Source organism: Eschrichtius robustus, chromosome 13 (genome assembly GCF_028021215.1).
Source record: "Eschrichtius robustus isolate mEscRob2 chromosome 13, mEscRob2.pri, whole genome shotgun sequence".
Taxonomy (NCBI): domain Eukaryota; kingdom Metazoa; phylum Chordata; class Mammalia; order Artiodactyla; family Eschrichtiidae; genus Eschrichtius; species Eschrichtius robustus.
The window spans coordinates 99263699-99279978 of record NC_090836.1 but is presented as its reverse complement, the minus strand read 5'-3'; the positions used below and the strand labels follow the sequence as shown (position 1 = coordinate 99279978).

The 16280-nt window shown below is 54.9% G+C and overlaps 1 protein-coding gene across 7 annotated transcripts in view; it reads right to left on the bottom strand.

The window, feature by feature from the left end:
• The window catches only part of TEF (TEF transcription factor, PAR bZIP family member), a 43124-nt gene that overhangs the window by 9459 nt on the left and 17385 nt on the right, over nt 1–16280 (bottom strand). For 2 of the 7 annotated variants that reach the window (XM_068560224.1, XM_068560226.1), the window contains exons 3-5: nt 15248–15468; nt 8418–8493; nt 2950–3028 (exon numbers count right to left, since the gene is read on the bottom strand). In XM_068560224.1, coding sequence (XP_068416325.1) covers nt 2950–3028; nt 8418–8493; nt 15248–15468 — 376 coding nt within the window. Of the gene's footprint in view, nt 1–2528; nt 2759–2949; nt 3029–5131; nt 5624–7237; nt 7413–8417; nt 8494–10510; nt 14042–15247; nt 15469–16280 lie in introns of those variants that run through there. The other 5 variants (XM_068560227.1, XM_068560225.1, XM_068560223.1 and 2 more) reach the window with 4 other exon arrangements.

Genomic DNA, 16280 nt, shown 5'->3' with positions numbered 1-16280 from the left:
CCGAAGGTCACCCGGGACCCGAGGGAGCTCCCGGCCCGCGTCAGCCGCGCGCCGCCCCGTTCCAGCTGGAGCGCCTCTGCCTCCCCCGCTCCCCGGCGGCCGTTCCTGCCTCCCTGCTCGCACTTACTTCATCCGGCCCGGCCTCGCTGTTATTTATATCCGCGTCTGTCTCCCCAGCACAGAAGGGAGGCGGCAGCAGGCCCGGCGCTGAGGCCTGCAGGCACACCTGGAGCGGCAAATGCCGCTCGCCGCTGGGCCCACCTTTGGCCGGTAGACTGAGAAAGCCCTGTGCCTAAGGCCTAGCAACTGCCACCGGAGGTCGTCCCCAGCCCCGAGTCCCACCTTGACGGCACTGGCTCTCCCTCCCTTCCCCTCGTCAGGGCATTATCTTGGGACTCCGTGTTGCATCCCAGGAAGCTCCTAAAGTAGGATCATCGGGGCCACTGGGAGGCTGCTTAACAATGCTGATTCCAGGGTTCCGCACCAGGTCCCTCTGAGTGGGCCTCCCGGGAATGAGGCCTGTGACTCTGCATTTGCAACAGGCTCCCTAGGAGAATGCTGAGCCTTTCTAAGATTTGAGAGCGGTCTCTGCTGTGGTTGCTTTTGGGAGAGGGAGAAAGCAAACAGCAGGAGGGTGGCAGATTGGGACTGCCCCTGCTTTGATTTGATGGAGCAGGATGGAGAGACCCCGCAGGGGCGAGAGGTTAGGGCAGAGCGATTGACCGCCTGTGGGGAGGGTAGCCTGGGAGACTTGGCCGGAGAATGAATTGTGGACTCTGAGCAACACCCCACCCCCACCAGTAAAGCCCTTTAACGCCAACTAAGGGACAGACCCCACCATTCTCCTGCAAAGTGGGCCTTGGCCCCGCCTTACAAGGCTCAGTTTAATCCCTTCATCCAAGCGCCTAGCTAGACACTGGGCTTGGAGAGCGGAGTACCATACTGTTGCTGCCCCCAACAGTTGCCATTCCAGGAAGAGAGGCGGGCAGCAAACATAGAGCAATTACAATCGCAATCATAACTGTGATTCGATGGAGCAATGAAGGCTCAGAGCGGAATTGCGAAGGATGAATAGGAATTCCCCAGGAAGATAGGATACAGGAGGGGGCATTCCAGGCAGCAGGAACATCTTGTTCAAGTGCTCAGAGGCCTGAAATAGCAATCTCTGTAGGAATCTATGAGCAGTTTGGTGAGGCTGCGTGTCACGAACGTGGTGAGAGATGAAGCTGGATGTGCAGGGCGAGCCTTGGCCAGGCGAGGAGGCCAGACTTGGTCCTGAGTGCATGGGGGCTTGGAGCCCATGGAGGAGGGATGAGGAAGAGGAGGAATGGGAGGGAAGCTAAACACAGGACACCGCCACAGCAGAGGTGGCAGGGCCTCCCTCCCACCCCTTCCCTGTATCCCCATGGCAGCCCCCTACACCCACTCTGGCTCTAGAAGCTCAAGCTGGAGACTGCCAGGGGAGACTGGACCCCATCCCAGCTGGGTGTGATGTGCTGTGAGGCCTGGAGTAGGTGATTTTTGTGCTCCTGGGTCTCAGTTTCCTTATCTATAAAATGGGGGCACTTCCCTGGTGGCACAGTGGTTGAGAATTGGCCTGCCAATGCAGGGGGCACGGGTTCGAACCCTGGTTGGGGAAGATCCCACATGCTGTGGAGCAACTGAGCCTGTGTGCCACAACTACTGAGCCTGTGCTCTAGAGCCTGTGAGCCACAACTGCTGAGCCCACGTGCCACAACTACTGAAGCCCGTGTGTCTAGAGCCTGTGCTCTGCAATAAGAGAAGCCATCGCAATGAGAAATGAGAAGCCCACACACCACAACGAAGAGTAGCCCCTACTCGCCTCAACTAGAGAAAGCCCGCGAACAGCAACGAAGACCAACGCAGCCAAAAATAAATAAATAAATTTATAAAATGGGGGCAGCACTAATCCCTGCCAGTACCTCCTTGGGATCAGAGTGAGGAGCAGAGGAAATGGATAGGCAGGAGGAGCTTGCTTGTTCTGAACAATGTTGAGCACAGACCTAGGCACTTGCTCAGTTGGTGCCTCCCCCCTGCCCTTGTCCAAGTGAGCCTTCTCCCCAAATGGTCCCCCTCCCCATGCCCACCAGACTTCAAGAATCACTACTTGAGAGCCAGCACTGCTGGCTTCCAGTTCTGGAGCTGTCAGATCTCTCAAAGTAGGGGCCTCAGGCAAGTCACAGTCTCTCTGGGCCTCATTTTTCTCAGATGCAAAATGAAATGCTCCCAAGTGTTGGGGGAGGAGGGACCCCTAGCAGCCCCTCTGGATGGTGACAACCCAGGCTGGCTCTCCCCAAACACAAACAACTCCCAGATGCAGGAAGTGCAGATGAGGACCCCCTCTGTCCTACCATGTCCCCTCTGCCACCTCCAGTCACTGCCAGGGACATCCTGTGCCCTGATGATGTCACCAGGCCCTGGGAGCCATGGCTGGTTGTAGCTGACAGCACTCAGGCAGGGTTTATTTATTTATTCGTATTTTATTATTTATTTTATTTTTGGCTGCGTTGGGTCTTCACTGCTGTGTGCGGGCTTTCTCTAGTTGCGGCGAGTGGGGGCTACTCTTCGTTGTGGTGTGCGGGCTTCTCATTGCAGTGGCTTCTCTTGTTGCAGAGCACGGGCTTTAGGAGAGCGGGCTTCAGTAGTGTGGCACGCGGGCTCAGTAGTTGTGGCGCACAGGCTTAGTTGCTCCGCGGCACGTGGGATTTTCCCGGACCAGGGCTCGAACTCGTGTCCCCTGCATTGGCAGGCGGATTCTTAACCACTGTGCCAGCAGGGAAGCCCCAGGCAGGGTTTAGTTTTAAACGCTCAGGGCTTGGTCAGCTCCTTGCCCCCTCCCCACCCCACCCAACCCTGCCTGCCCTGTCTCCCACAGCCCACGCCCCCAGGCCCCTCCTTGAAGGTTGTCTTCACACATGCTCTGCTTACCTGACTGCATCCACCAGGCTTCTGAGGGCCATGCGGAGCCAGGCCATTGGCCAAATGTCTCTGATCACCAAATCCAGACCTGCCAAGGTAAACAGATGGGCCCCTGTAGGTAGACCGTGGCCTCCTGTGCCTCCTGAAGTCCAGAGAGGGCAAAGGACTTGCCAGGGTCCCACAGCCAGGGCTGGGGGTCATCAGACAGGCACTGTAGACACCTGGAATCCGTGACTGGGCCTTGGGGTTGTCACCAAGTCTTGATTTGAATTCATTTTTTAAAATTAATTTTTATTGGAGTATAGTTGCTTTACAATATTGTGTTAGTTTCTTGCTGTACAGCAAAGTGAATCAGTCATACGTATACATATACCCACTCTTGAATTTATTTTTAAAAACAGTTTTTTGCCTGCGGGCCTCAAGGCTTTCTTGATGCCGTGCAGCTCAGACCAGCTGCAGAAATAAACGGAGTGCTGGGGCAGCTCCCAGTGGGACCACGGCCCTCACCAACACCCTGGGTAGGGTGTGTCCATCACGGTTGTCACAAACTTACCCTCTCAAGTGACTTTAGACTAAGGACCTGTCAGCACCCTGAGCTTGGAAACTTATGTTGATCAACACCCCTTTTATCAGTGTCATATGCTGGCCTTCTGGAGAAGACTGTGGCTGAAAAACGAGGTTCTGTTGGAAAAATCCATTTGAAAATGACTTGAGCCTTGACTCCTCACCGCTGCTCTGGGAGGCTGGGCAAGGGCTGACGTAAGGAGGACAGAAGGAGGTTGGATGCAAACCCAGGCATGATGGACAGACTCTGAGTCCAAGGCCTCCCCAGAACTCCTCATTCCAGACACCTTGCTCTGGCTGAGCCCCCGTTCTCCCCACACGTCCCTCTCAGGCTTACACGTCTACTCCCTCCCCAGAAAGAGCCTAGAAGTACAGGCCCTGGGAGGCAGCCAGCCTTCCCTTCTTCCAGGCTCCTTGGATACCTCTAGACAGTGTCTGCCAGCAGCTGCTGGAGGGCAGGCGGGGAGGGGCCGAGGCAGCTGGTGCCTCACAGCACCGCCTGGCACGGGAGGCCCCGCGAGGCTTTGCTGAGAAGACAAATCTGGAGGCTGGACCAGAGGTCACCGCCCAGGGATGTGTCTGCAGCGCCACCTGGTGGTGACAGTGGTGCTCCTGCCACACCAGCCCCGGTCCTGTCATCCTGTCCTTGTGGGTTTGGCAGGCAGTGCCAAGCACCAGGCAAGCCAGGCACTGAGAATGGGGCTGGGCTGAGAAGATCTGGGGGACAGCACTCCAGGCAGATGGAACGGCAAGTGCAAAGGCTCTGAGATGGGAAGGAGTTGGGCGTGACCCAGGTGGAGCAAAAGGGTCAAAGTGCCAGGGGTGGAGAGGGAGAGGAAATGGACCAGGTAGACAGCCAGGTCTCAAAGGGCTTTTTAGGCTGCGGTGACAAGTTTGGATTTGTTTCTGAGTGTGTTGGGAGCCACGGGATATGAGGGAAATTGAGGGAAATTGAGGCAGCTGTGAGGAGGACAGACTGCAGGGTGAAAACAGGAAATCAGGAGGAGGCTGCCATAACCCAGGCAGGACATATGGTGGCTCGGACACCACGGGGTGGCAGGAAATGGCTGGACTCTAGAACTGACAGGAATTGTGGACGGATTGGATGGGGCTGTGAGATAAAGCAGGTGATCAAGGATGATCCCAAGGCTTTATTCTGAGCACCTGAGGAATGGTGGGGCCCTTCACTTTGAAGGGAAAACTGAGGAGGAGTAGCTATGGGGAGACCAGGAGCCTTTGGGCAGGTCAAGGTGGAGCTGGCAAGGAAGCAGGTGGAGGTATGAGTCTGGAGCCCAGGGGAGAGGATGGGGCTGTAGACACCTGTGGGAGTTGCCGGGGCATGGATGGCACTCCAGGCCTTGAACAGAGTGAATGACCCGGGGAGCAGGGCACCTGCTGACCCTGGGTCCTCTGACATTTACAGTTCAGGGAGACAGGAGGAGCAGCCATGGAGGGAGGTGAATCTGGAGCCGGGGAGAGAGGGTTTCAAGAAGGCAGGAGTGAGCAACTGGGCCAAACGCTGCTCAGAAGCAGAGAAAGATGAGCTTGAGATCGACCCAGGTTGATGTGGCAACACCAAGGTGGTCATCAGTGTGACCTTGAGAAGGTGGCTTCAGTGGAGGGTGGAAGTCTGAGGGGGGCTGTGAATGTAGGCCTCACTCCTGTGGAGTCTCACGGTAAAGGGAGCAGAAGAATGGTGGTAGCCGGAGGGCAATGGGGGCTCAGGTTAGGTTATTTCATTTTTAGGATGGAAGATTTTAGAGCATGTTTTGGGCTGATGGAATGATCTTGTGGAGAGGGAGGGACTGATGACACGGGAGAGAGAATCTCAGGGGCAATGTCCTTTCCCAGGCAAGTGGGGATGGGATGGGTGCCCTTGGGAAGGGACTGGGTTACTGGGGGCAGGACACTTCATCCCTAGTAACAGGCAGGAAGGTTGAGAGGGAGGGCCCTGGAGTTGGGCTGCCTGGGTCCAAATCCTGGCTTAACCACTGACAAGATGTGGGAGTAGAACAAGTCATTCCTGGGACTTCCCTGGTGGTCCAGTGGTTAAGACTCCACGCTTCCAATGCAGGGGGCTCAGGTTCAATCCCTGGTTGGGGAACTAGGATCCCACATGCTGTGCAGTGTGGCAAAAAAAAAAAAAAAAAAAAAAAGTCATTCCTTTTTTCTGAGCCTCAGCTTCCTCACCTGTAAAATACAGGTGGTGATAAGAGTAATAGCTGGCATCTACGGCTGCTTGCTCCATGTCAGGCACTATTCTAAGCATTTCACAAGTTTTAACTCATTGGATCTTCACCTCAAGTGTGAGGGAGGGAGGGGGCCTGGCTGGGGGGCCTGTAGACCCTGGAGGCAGCCAGGGTCTAGAAGGTAGAAGAAGGTGTGGGACCATGCAGGAGGAGCAGCTCGTTCCCAAGAGTGTTGGTGAAGCCTTCCTGGTGGAGGTGACAGCTGACTGGGGCCTAGAGGGATGACTAGGAGTTTGTGAGGCAGAGAAGAGACTGAAGGGAAGGCTGGGCTTGCCCATGCCTGAGGTGTTCCAGAGTCTGAACCTCAGTACTGAGATCCACAAGTCCAGGGCTCTTGGGCAGATGGGGAAATTGAGGCCCAGAGCAAGGAGAAGCCCAGCAAGTCTGGTGGGTTGGGCACTGGCTCCTGGCTCAGGACTCCGGCCCCAGCTTTTGGCACCTCCACTTGCTCTAGTCACGCCCCTGCAGCCTTGGCAAGCCTCTAGGGTAGGCTCTTAGGGCGATTTGAGCTCGGTCTAGCCGCATCTCAGAGGCCTGGGGTCGGGGGCATGGCCCAGCCTTGCCACAGACCTGGGTCAAAGCAGTTCTGGACTCAGACCCCAGGAAAACAGCCATGCTCTACAGCCCTGAGTGACCTGGCCCTGCTGACTTCCAGCCCCTTCCGCTCCCCACGATCCCCAGCCCCCTGCCCCACAGGGACTCGGAGTCAGCCTGGACTCTGAGCGGGAGTGGATGCCCCCTGCCCATCTTGGGGACACCTGCAGCCTGGGAGCTGACGGAGCCTGAGCGCCGTGCAGCCCCTGCTCCTGCTCACAATAAAAGGCTCCCGCTCCACGGGTTCCAGGCATCAGCCTGCTTGGTTGGGAGGGTTTGCTGAAGTGAGAAGCTGATGAGAGTGCAGGGAGCGCTGGCTGGGGGCTGGGGGCACCCACCTTCAAACCTGTCTCTGATTTCCTCTGCTGCTCAGCCCTATCTCTGGCTGGCAGCTTTCCCGGATTAGGTGCTGACGTCAGGAGCTGCCAGCTGGGCCAGTGTGGCACAGCCGCGGGGGTTGTATGGGGCTGTGTGGTAGTTGGGTACAGTCAGGGAAGGGGGCATGTGTCCAGCTTTGGAGATTTGTCCTCCAGGGAGGCGGGTGGGAGGGAGCACTGTGTCAGAGGAGCTGCACTGTGGCAGGCACTCGCACGTTATCTGTGTAGCACATCCTTGCTGTACAGAGAGGGAAATAGCTCAGGGAGGTGGAGCCACTTGCCTGGGGCCACAGAGCTGCTCCAACCCTGGCTGCATCCCACACCATCCGGTGGACACCCCCGTACCCCTTGCCATGGCTGGCAGCTGCCAGGCCTTGAGGGCTCATCTCTGTGCAGCTCACTACCCTCTGCAGCATTGCCACAACAGCAGCTGCCATGTGGGGAGCACCCAACCTGTGCCAGGTGCCTGTGAGGCCGGTGCCCATTCTATAGATAAAAAACCAGAAACCCAGATAGGGGAAGTGACTCGCCCAAGATCACACCCCGAATTGGTGATGGAGGCAGATCTGATCCCAGGACTAATTCCAAGCCTGCGCTCTTACCTGCTACATGCTCGGCAGAGATCTCCCAGCTTTGACATAGTCCAAGCCCACAGCCCCTGTGCTTCCCGTGGCCGCACAAATCTCTGCTGTGAGTGAGAGCATTTGTATGCAGAGCAGAAAACACCGTGGGTTACAACAGTTCATCTCCAGAGAGAAACCTCAAGTTCACAAATCTCAGAGAAGGGCCTCATAGGCCCAGTTGAGTCACATGTTCACTCTTTGACCAATCAACTGTGCCCAGGGCTAGGGTCAGCTAACCATGTAGCAGCCCCTGGAGACCACAAGGTGGCTCAGGGGTGGGGCAGGGCCTGCACAAGGCCTTTGCCTAAAGATTTGACCCCTGGGACAAAGGTTCTGTTTGAGTTACATCTGCCTCCCCAGGCTTCTTGGCATCTTATTCCCAACCTCAGTAACAGGAGGCTGGGGTATCAGGGTTCCATGCACCCTGGGTCCTCTCGTAACTGCTTTCCTGTGCCCATTCATTTTTGGCCAGCTGGTCTGGCCACGTCTGCCTGGGAAACTGAGGTGTATGGATGGAGGTCAGAAGCTGCCTGAGGGGACTTCCCTGGTGGTCCAGTGGTAAAGAATCCGCCTTACAATGCAGGGGACATGGGTTTGATCTCTGGGTGGGGAACTGAGATCCCACATGCTGCAGGGCAACTAAGCCCACGTGCCACAACTACTGAGCTCGCGCACCTCAACTAGAGCCCACATGCTGCAAACTACAGAGCCCATGCGCTCTGGAACCCGTGCGCCACAACTAGAGAAGAGAAAACCCACGCGCCACAACTAGAGAGGAGCCCGCACACCACAACAAAGAGCCCGCATGCCTCAACGAAGATCCTGCGTGCTTCAACTAAGACCCGACGCAGCCATAAATAAATAAATAAATAAATCTTTAAAAAAAAAAAAAAATGCAGCTGCCTGAGGACTTGACTCTGTGCCCAACTTGTGTGGGAGCCTTGGGGGCAAGTCACATCCATTCATCCTCTGGTCTCAGCTTAAATGCCACCCACAGAGAGGTCTTCCCTGACCCCTCCAACATAAACGTTCTCTCCCAGATCCCCAATCTTCTCAGCCACATCACTTACCACAATCCGTCATTCTCCTATTTTTATCCGTGTAACGTTTGTCTTTCCAAGCAGATTGTGAAGTCTGGAGGCAGGGCTGACACAAAATAGACATTTAATAAATATTTGCTGAATGAAGTTTCTCTAACCTTTGGTTTCCCCATCTGTACAAGGGGGTAACAACATCCCCCTGTGAAGTTCAAACAAGATAGTGCCTCAAAGCACCCAACCCAGGCCTAGGAATGTGGTAGGTGCCCACGATGCTGGGAGCAGGGATGGGGGGGAGGCTGAGCTGGAAGGCTCTGTAAGCTGTCAGGAATGGAAAGATCCAAGGGTGCAGTTGGTGAAAAGATGGAGTGTGTGACACTGCCCTGAGCCCAAGGTCAAGAACTGTCTAGGAATTTGAATTTGAAAAGTTGAAACCCACCCTGGGTTTGAATTTTAGCCCTGCTGCTTTGGTTTGGGGCATATCGCTTTGCTTTTCTGAGCTTCAATGTTTATTGTAAAATGGCCATTTTAAAAAGTCCACCTTGGGACTTCCCTGGTGGCGCAGTGGTTAAGAATCCGCCTGCCAATGCAGGGGACACGGGTTTGAGCCCTGGTCTGGGAAGATCCCACATGCCGTGGAGCAACTAAGCCCATGTGCCACAACTACTGAGCCTGCACTCTAGAGCCCGCGAGCCACAACTACTGAGCCCGTGCTGAAACTACTGAAGCCCGCGTGCCTAGAGCCCGTGCTTCACAAGAAAAGCCACAGCAGTAAGAATCTGCAACTAGAGAAAGCCTGCGCGTAGCAACGAAGACCAAACACAGCCAAAGAAAAATAAAAAGTAAAAAGTCCACCTTGCCAGCCCATCTCCAAACTCCAAATGCATGTTTTTCCCCTTAGAAACAAAATAGTTCCTGGTCCCTCAAACCACAGGAACCCTGAGCATTAACAACATGCAGCACGGGAAGCAGGAGAGAACAGCCACGGTTGTCCACAGGCAGCTCCGGGCCTCACTGAGGAAGCAGGCAGCACCAGCTCCGCGCATGCACACACAGAGCGAGCGGAAGCAGCCTGAAGAGTGGGTGGACATGCGGTAAGGTGGTGGAATTAGCAGCAGGCTCTGCCAAGGGTGGGACACCCTATTCTGTGCCCACCCCAGGAGCCTGGGCCTGTCCTGAGTAGCGGTCTTGGGGATGCCAATGCTGAGCAAATCAAGACGGTTTTGGTGCTGAGCAAATAGCTGCACCCTTGTGTATAACCTTGTCTAAACTTCCCTGACCAGGGATCCCAGGGATCGAACCCACACCCCCTGCAGTGGGAGCATGGAGTCTTAACCACTGGACTGCCAGGGACATCCATAAACTTGTCTTTTTTTATATATATATAAATTTATTTTATTTATTTAGTTTTGGCTGCGTGGGGTCTTCGTTGCTGCGCGCAGGCTCTCTCTAGTTTTGGCGAGCAGGGGCTATTCTTCATTGTGGTGCACGGGCTTCTCACTGCAGTGGCTTCTCTTGTTGCGGAGCATGGCCTCTAGGCACGTGGGCTTCAGTAGTTGCGGCACGTGGGCTCAGTAGTTGTGGCTCGCGGGCTCCAGAGCGCAGGCTCAGTAGTTGTGGCTCGCGGGCTCCAGAGCGCAGGCTCAGTAGTTGTGGTGCACGGGCTTAGCTGCTCCGCGGCACGTGGGATCTTCCTGGACCAGGGCTCGAACCCGTGTCCCCTGCATTGGCAGGCGGATTCTTAACCACTGTGCCACCAGGGAAGCCCCGTAACCTTGTCTTAATTGTGATGGCCTCATGGCTGTAGACAAAATTTGGCAAGAGGAAAAAAGGAAAACCTCTAGAATCCCACCACCAGCCCCTTTTCCACGTTACCACTGAGGGTTCCCTGTTTGGGGACACTTTTCATGAGCAGTTCCCTGTATTTCTACCAGCTGTGCAGCACTTTTATTTGTTCTAACTGCTTGGGGCCCGATACTTGTCCTTCCTGAGTAAACTGTGAGGTTAGGGGGCAGAAATTACTTCTAGCTGACAGACGAGGAAACTGAGGCACAGCGGGGTTAGGTGACTTGGCCTTGAAGTGGGGAGGAGGACAGAAAAGACAGCCCCACAATTCTCATCTCAAAATATTTAATTTCGTTTGAAAAGGATACATTCCCCGCTTCCCTCCCGCCACATCACTCCGGCCCACCGGCAGCGGCACACTCGCACGCACACACGCACATAAGGCCAGTGGGCTACGCTCTGCCTCTGCCCTCACCGGCTGGGAAGAAGGGTTTGCGCCTTGCCTCCTTCCCCAGCAAAGGTAAAGGAGAGAGGCCTGCTGGAATGCCAGCTCCCAGGGGAGGACACAGAGCCCCACACACTCTGTCACGTCACATGCACTTAGAAAAATAAAACCAAGTGGTGTTCTGGCATCCCCAACACTGTAAAACAGCAATATCCACCTGGAAGTCATCTTTGCCATTTTCTAGAAAAATTTATTGCACTTAATTAACAGATGTTAAAGGAGCTCTGGGGTGGGGCTTTGCCATGAAAACCAGGGGCTTTCAGCCCTTTGCTCCCAGGGCCCTGGATGGAGAGCTGCACAGCATGAAGGGGCCCTTTTCTGCCAGCCCTCATGCCTGCCACCCCACCTCAAGCAGGAGCTGCCTGCCAGGGCCACAGCAGGTCCCCTCACCAGGGTGATGCTTACCGAGTCAAGGTTCACTACTACGTGCCTTCCGCAACCTCAGGACCCAGACAGGCAAACCCTTTCCTTTGGCCAAGGGTAAGAGTGACCCAGGTCCTCCACAAGGCTGCTGGCCATTGTGAAAGCTCTCTCTCTAATATATGTATTTCTCTATCTAGATATACATTTATTATATGCATATTCTTGCAACATTCTAGCTGACTCATTCATGATTTGTCTGTTTTGAGGTTGCAATGAGGCTGAAGACAGGGTGTTTAGGTAGGGATGGCGCTTCCCAGCCCACTGCAAGCCCACAGAAAGCCATTTACATTGGCGTCTCTAGTCTCCAGTGCTTTTTAGAGGATGTCAAAGATCTGAGCATAGGCACCTCAGTCTTTGGCTGTCAGCCCCAAGACAGAGAGGGTCCAGCGGGGAGTCAAGGGGACTCCCAACTCCACAATGGAAACTGAGTAGGCACCACCCTCTCCTGCAAGGACTTGATCCTTAAGCCTGGGAAGAAGACATGCTTACCTGAGCACCCTTTTCCCCAAAATGTCAACCTCCACGGACATCTCCTCCCTGTCCCTGCCAGGCTCCTGGCTCAAAGGGGCCCTTCTAAAAGAAGCCAGCACCACACTCTTCCCAAGTAAGGAGAGAACCAGACACCCACTGGCTGGCGGCGGGGGGAGGGGTAGAAGGAGAGGGCACTACACAGGCAGAAGGCGGGACAAAGAGAAGAGACATCAGGCCGTCATCTCACCCGCTGGGGTCGGAAAGTGGACGCCACCCGGAGACTAAATGTCCATCCCTTAGGGGAAAAAACTGAAAGAAACACAAACCATACACTTCTGGCCAAAGAAAATGAAGAGCTTTTAAGCTGGTGGCTCTTCTACCAATAACAAAATGAGAAGTGCCCTCTTGGTGGGTGGCCAGACCAGAGGGAGAGTGCCCAGGCGGGCGAGCTGCCCAGGGCAGGACACTGACATGCCGGATGCAACTGCCCTGTTGTGGTTACAATAGAGTGAAAAGTGTGAACATGGTTTTCATAAAACCACAAAGTAAAAGTCAGGGGCCTGCAGGGAGGGCGCTGACATCCCTTGGCCTCAGGGACCCTTGTCAAGTCCCCTGGAGAGACGGGTGTGCAGGTCCCTGGAGGGCCGTGGCGTTCCCCTGGGGTGTGGTCCACGGCCAGTGGATGGCTTCCCCTGCTCTTAACATCTGTTATGGAAAGTCTTTAGGGGTCAAGGCCCAGGACTCCGAGCCACCACTTTAAATAAAGCCAGTGGTGAATGTGACAAAGTGTGCCCGTCACCTCTGACCCCTCCTTACCACAGGCTGCCTGCCCTGAGCAAATAAATACACCCATCTCTGGGTGCCCCAGCTGAACGCAGCGAGCAGACGCTTCCACGGATCTCCTTAATTAATCTTTCGGGCAGAGCCAAAGGACGAGTCCAGCTGGACACAAGAGAAAGGAGCAGCTGGGAGGCGGGCCCCTCCGCACCACACCACAGCCAGGCTTGCATGGGTGGCTGTCTCCTGGGACCCAGATTGAGGGGACTCTAGCCTATGTAAATGTCCCCAGAGCCCGCTGTTCCAAAAGAGTTGTGCTGCGACCAGGTGACCAGGTGTCCTGCCTGGTGACGCCCTCCAGGCCGCTCGCACGGGGTGGATCCTGAAGCCAGAACTGGGAAGCCCTCTTCTGCTTTTCAGAGACAGCGGACTCGGGCCTGGCCCGCATGGGAAAGCAGAGCAAGAACGAGCGGGAGCTTCACGAGAAACATGCCCCAGCTCCCCGCCTACAGCGTGAGGGGCTGTGGAGACCGGTTTTCTGAACACCACGCAGAAGGTGCATCCCAGCTCCAGGAAGTTAAGCTTCCTAGACGAGGAGGCTCTTTCTTTTAAATCCAAGATCTGAGCTTGGTCACTGGATGACAAGAAACAGCAGGCCCAGAGGCCCAGTCTGGTGGGACAAATTTGACTCAGGCGGCCTCCACAAGTGACCTGGAGAAGAGGAGATATGCACGGCGACCAAAGCTCAGAGACCACCACCCTGGGAGTCTCTCCCCAACGGCGGATGGAACGCAGAGGGAACCCCTCCCCAGGGCCTCCTCCTTCCAGGCCTCGGAGCCACAGAGAAAAGGGGTGAGGGAGCCACGAATGGTTGGGTGCACTTCTGTTGCAGGCCCAGACGCAAAGCCCGTCCCAGGCTGTGCAGACACCCAGCTGCTGCGGCCTGGCACCCACGTGGACACTACAGAGGAGCTGGCACGTCTTTTTACCTTTGAGGAAGATGGGAACGGATGTTTTTCTCTAAGACTTTCTGGGGAGGACAACAGACCCTCCCTGCCTGGAAATGCGCCCTGCTACCTGAGAAGATGTAAGGGCGACAGCCATCATGACTCATTCTGCAGAGACAGGCCTGGACGGCCCAGGCTGGAGAAGCAGGGAGAGTCAGGGAAGCCTGGGTACCCTGGAAAAGAAGAGCCCATGCTCCAGAGGTCCCCTTCCGGTCCAACTGAGACAGCCAAGAACAGAGACTAAGGCTGATTCACCACCTCGTAGATTCTCTCGCATCCCGCCAGGGAGGAGGCTGGCCCCCAGGGAAGTCGCCGTGCTGGCCATGTGATAATGAAGCTTGAACGTGAAGGCTCCTGGGGCAGGTGCACCGCCATGCGCCCACGACGAGTCATAAGTCTCCACGCAGGGGTGGGTTTCAGGGGTCCCAGGCAGAGGTCTGAGGTGAGGCAGCGTGCCCGGGCGGGGGCACAGGTTACAAGGGCCCGTACTTGGTCTCGTACTTGGACACGATGGTCTTGCACTTGCCCACCTCCTTGCGCAGCTCCGCCACCTCCGTCCGCAGGGCTGTGTTCTCCTTCTCCAGGAAGGCCGCCCTGATGGTGATCTGGTTCTCCTTCAGGCGCCGGGCGTCCCGGGACCGCTTGGCCGCCACGTTGTTCTTCTTGCGTCTCGTCCAGTACTTTTCGTCCTGTCGGGAAGGGTCGTCTGTGGGTCTCTCCTCTTTCCCATGAGGGCACCCAACCTTCCCCTCCTGCCAGCACTTCACACACCTGATTCCTCTTATAACCCATGTGGTCCAGCCAGAATGAGAGCTGGGACCCCGGGGAAGGAGCTGCATGTGCCCGGGACACCGAGGGGCCCCGCACTTCCCCAGGGAGGAGGGATGAGAATGCAAGCCTTTGGTGGGATCCGTGGTGGAAGGAAGGGCGCTCCACCTACTGGTGGCCTGCCCTGTGCTGCTCCAACATAAAGCACTGCCTATACTCTTGCCTCACTTAGGCACTCTGGCTGTGGCTAAGGGTGGGCACTCTGAGTGCAGTCCCCTGAGTTCACATCTTGGTTCTGCCACTTTCTAGCAGTGGAACCGTGCGAGTTCCTTAAACTCTCAATGTCTCGTGCCCCTCATCTTTACAACAGGGGATAATTACAGTAATTACCTCATAGAGTTGCTTGAGGATAAAATGAGTTAATATGTACAAGGTGCTTGGCTTACAGAGTAAGGACCACATAAAGGTTTACCATATTTATTGTTATTATTATTAAAGCCTCAGAAACATCTCAAGAGGCAGGTATGGTTATTCCGATTTTACAGATGAGGAACCTGAGGTCTGCCTGACTCCAAAGCTTATAAGAAAAGTCCTTCTTACGAGTTTTTCATCAGAGGGAAGAGAAAAACTGCAAAACCCTCCTCTCTCTCCCCCCTCCCAGTTCCTACAAAACCACCAGCTTGAAGGCTGCTTGCTAATCCCTGGGATGGCAATATACAACTATCCTCTGTCCTTCAAAGTGAGGGCTTGTTCAACCCCCGTTTCTGTGGCCTAGTGAGCTCTTGCCCGAAGGCTGGGTTGAAGCCAGGGAAGTGAGAGCATCAGCACAGCTGGCTGCCAGAAAGGAAAGAGAGAAGCTGCAGGGAGTCATGCTAGGGCCAAATGCCACCCAACTCCCTTTCTTTCTCTCACTTGCTGCAGGGAGTCATGCTGGGGCCAAAGGCCACCCAACTCCCTTTCTTTCTCTCAACTGCTGCAGGATGTGGCTCTAAGCTCTGAACTCATGCCTTTCTAAACGCGTCTACAAGGAGGGAGGGTCCTCTAGATGAAATCGAATGTGAAGAAGCACAGCCCCTTGGCTCCTGAACCAACACTGTACCTTCACTATAGTAGATATACCAGGTTACCTTCTGTTCATCGGGGACAAAGACCTTCTTGGCCTTTTTGATCATGGGCTGGGGCTTCAGGTCCTCCTCTGCAAACTTGTGCTTCCGAGGGTTGAACAGCTCCCCGCCCGGCACACTGGAGAGGACCAGGTCGGCAGGGTCGGGATTGAAGTTCACATCCACCTCCACGCAGTTGGGGTCGATGGGACTGGGTGTCTCCCTCTCCTTTTCCAGGGAGGATTCTGAAAGACACAGAGGCAGGTGGCCCTGAAACAGTCTAGACTCACTGGACAGCCAAGACTCACGTCACACACCCAGACACCTGCTTGAATCTCAAGGTTGCACAAGCCATTGCCGCTTGGAGGGAAGAAAAACTACAACAGCACCAGCCCCCAAGCCAGATTGGCATATGTGATTCAATTCAACAACACAAACATGGAAAGAATTCTTCCCTTTAGGAACAAAATGCTCAAAAGGAAACAGAGGCCCTCGAAAAAGACAAAATTTTCCGATTGTTATTTTCCCCCCAGAAATGTTAAGCAAAACATTAACTCATCATACCCCCTTAACTTCCTGTGGTTTCAAGTTCTCAAGTAATGAGAAACAGCTGAATCTCACCAGGAACTGTAAAGGGTTAGGGACACAAACTGAGTAACGAAATGGCTTCCATTTCTGAATCCCCTGAGACGAATCAGTGGCTGTGCTCATTTAGTCTTGTAACAACTCTGAAAGGGAGATGGGTGTTAACCTTATTTTACAGATGAGGAAACTAAGGCTCAAAGAAATGACATGGTTTTCCCAGGATCACATGGATGGTAAATGACTGAACTAAAATTTAAGTCTGGGTCTGGCTGACTCTGAATCCTTGTTCTCCGCCCTACCTGGCTGTGGCTTTATAGTGGACATTGGATTTAAGGAACTTTCAGAATTCAAAGGTTATGTGTTAGGGAGAATCCCCTGGCGGTCCAGTGGCTGGGACTCCGCGCTTCCACTGCATGGGGCGTGGGTCTGATCCCTGGTCGGGGAACTAAGATCCCACAAGCTGTGCAGAGCG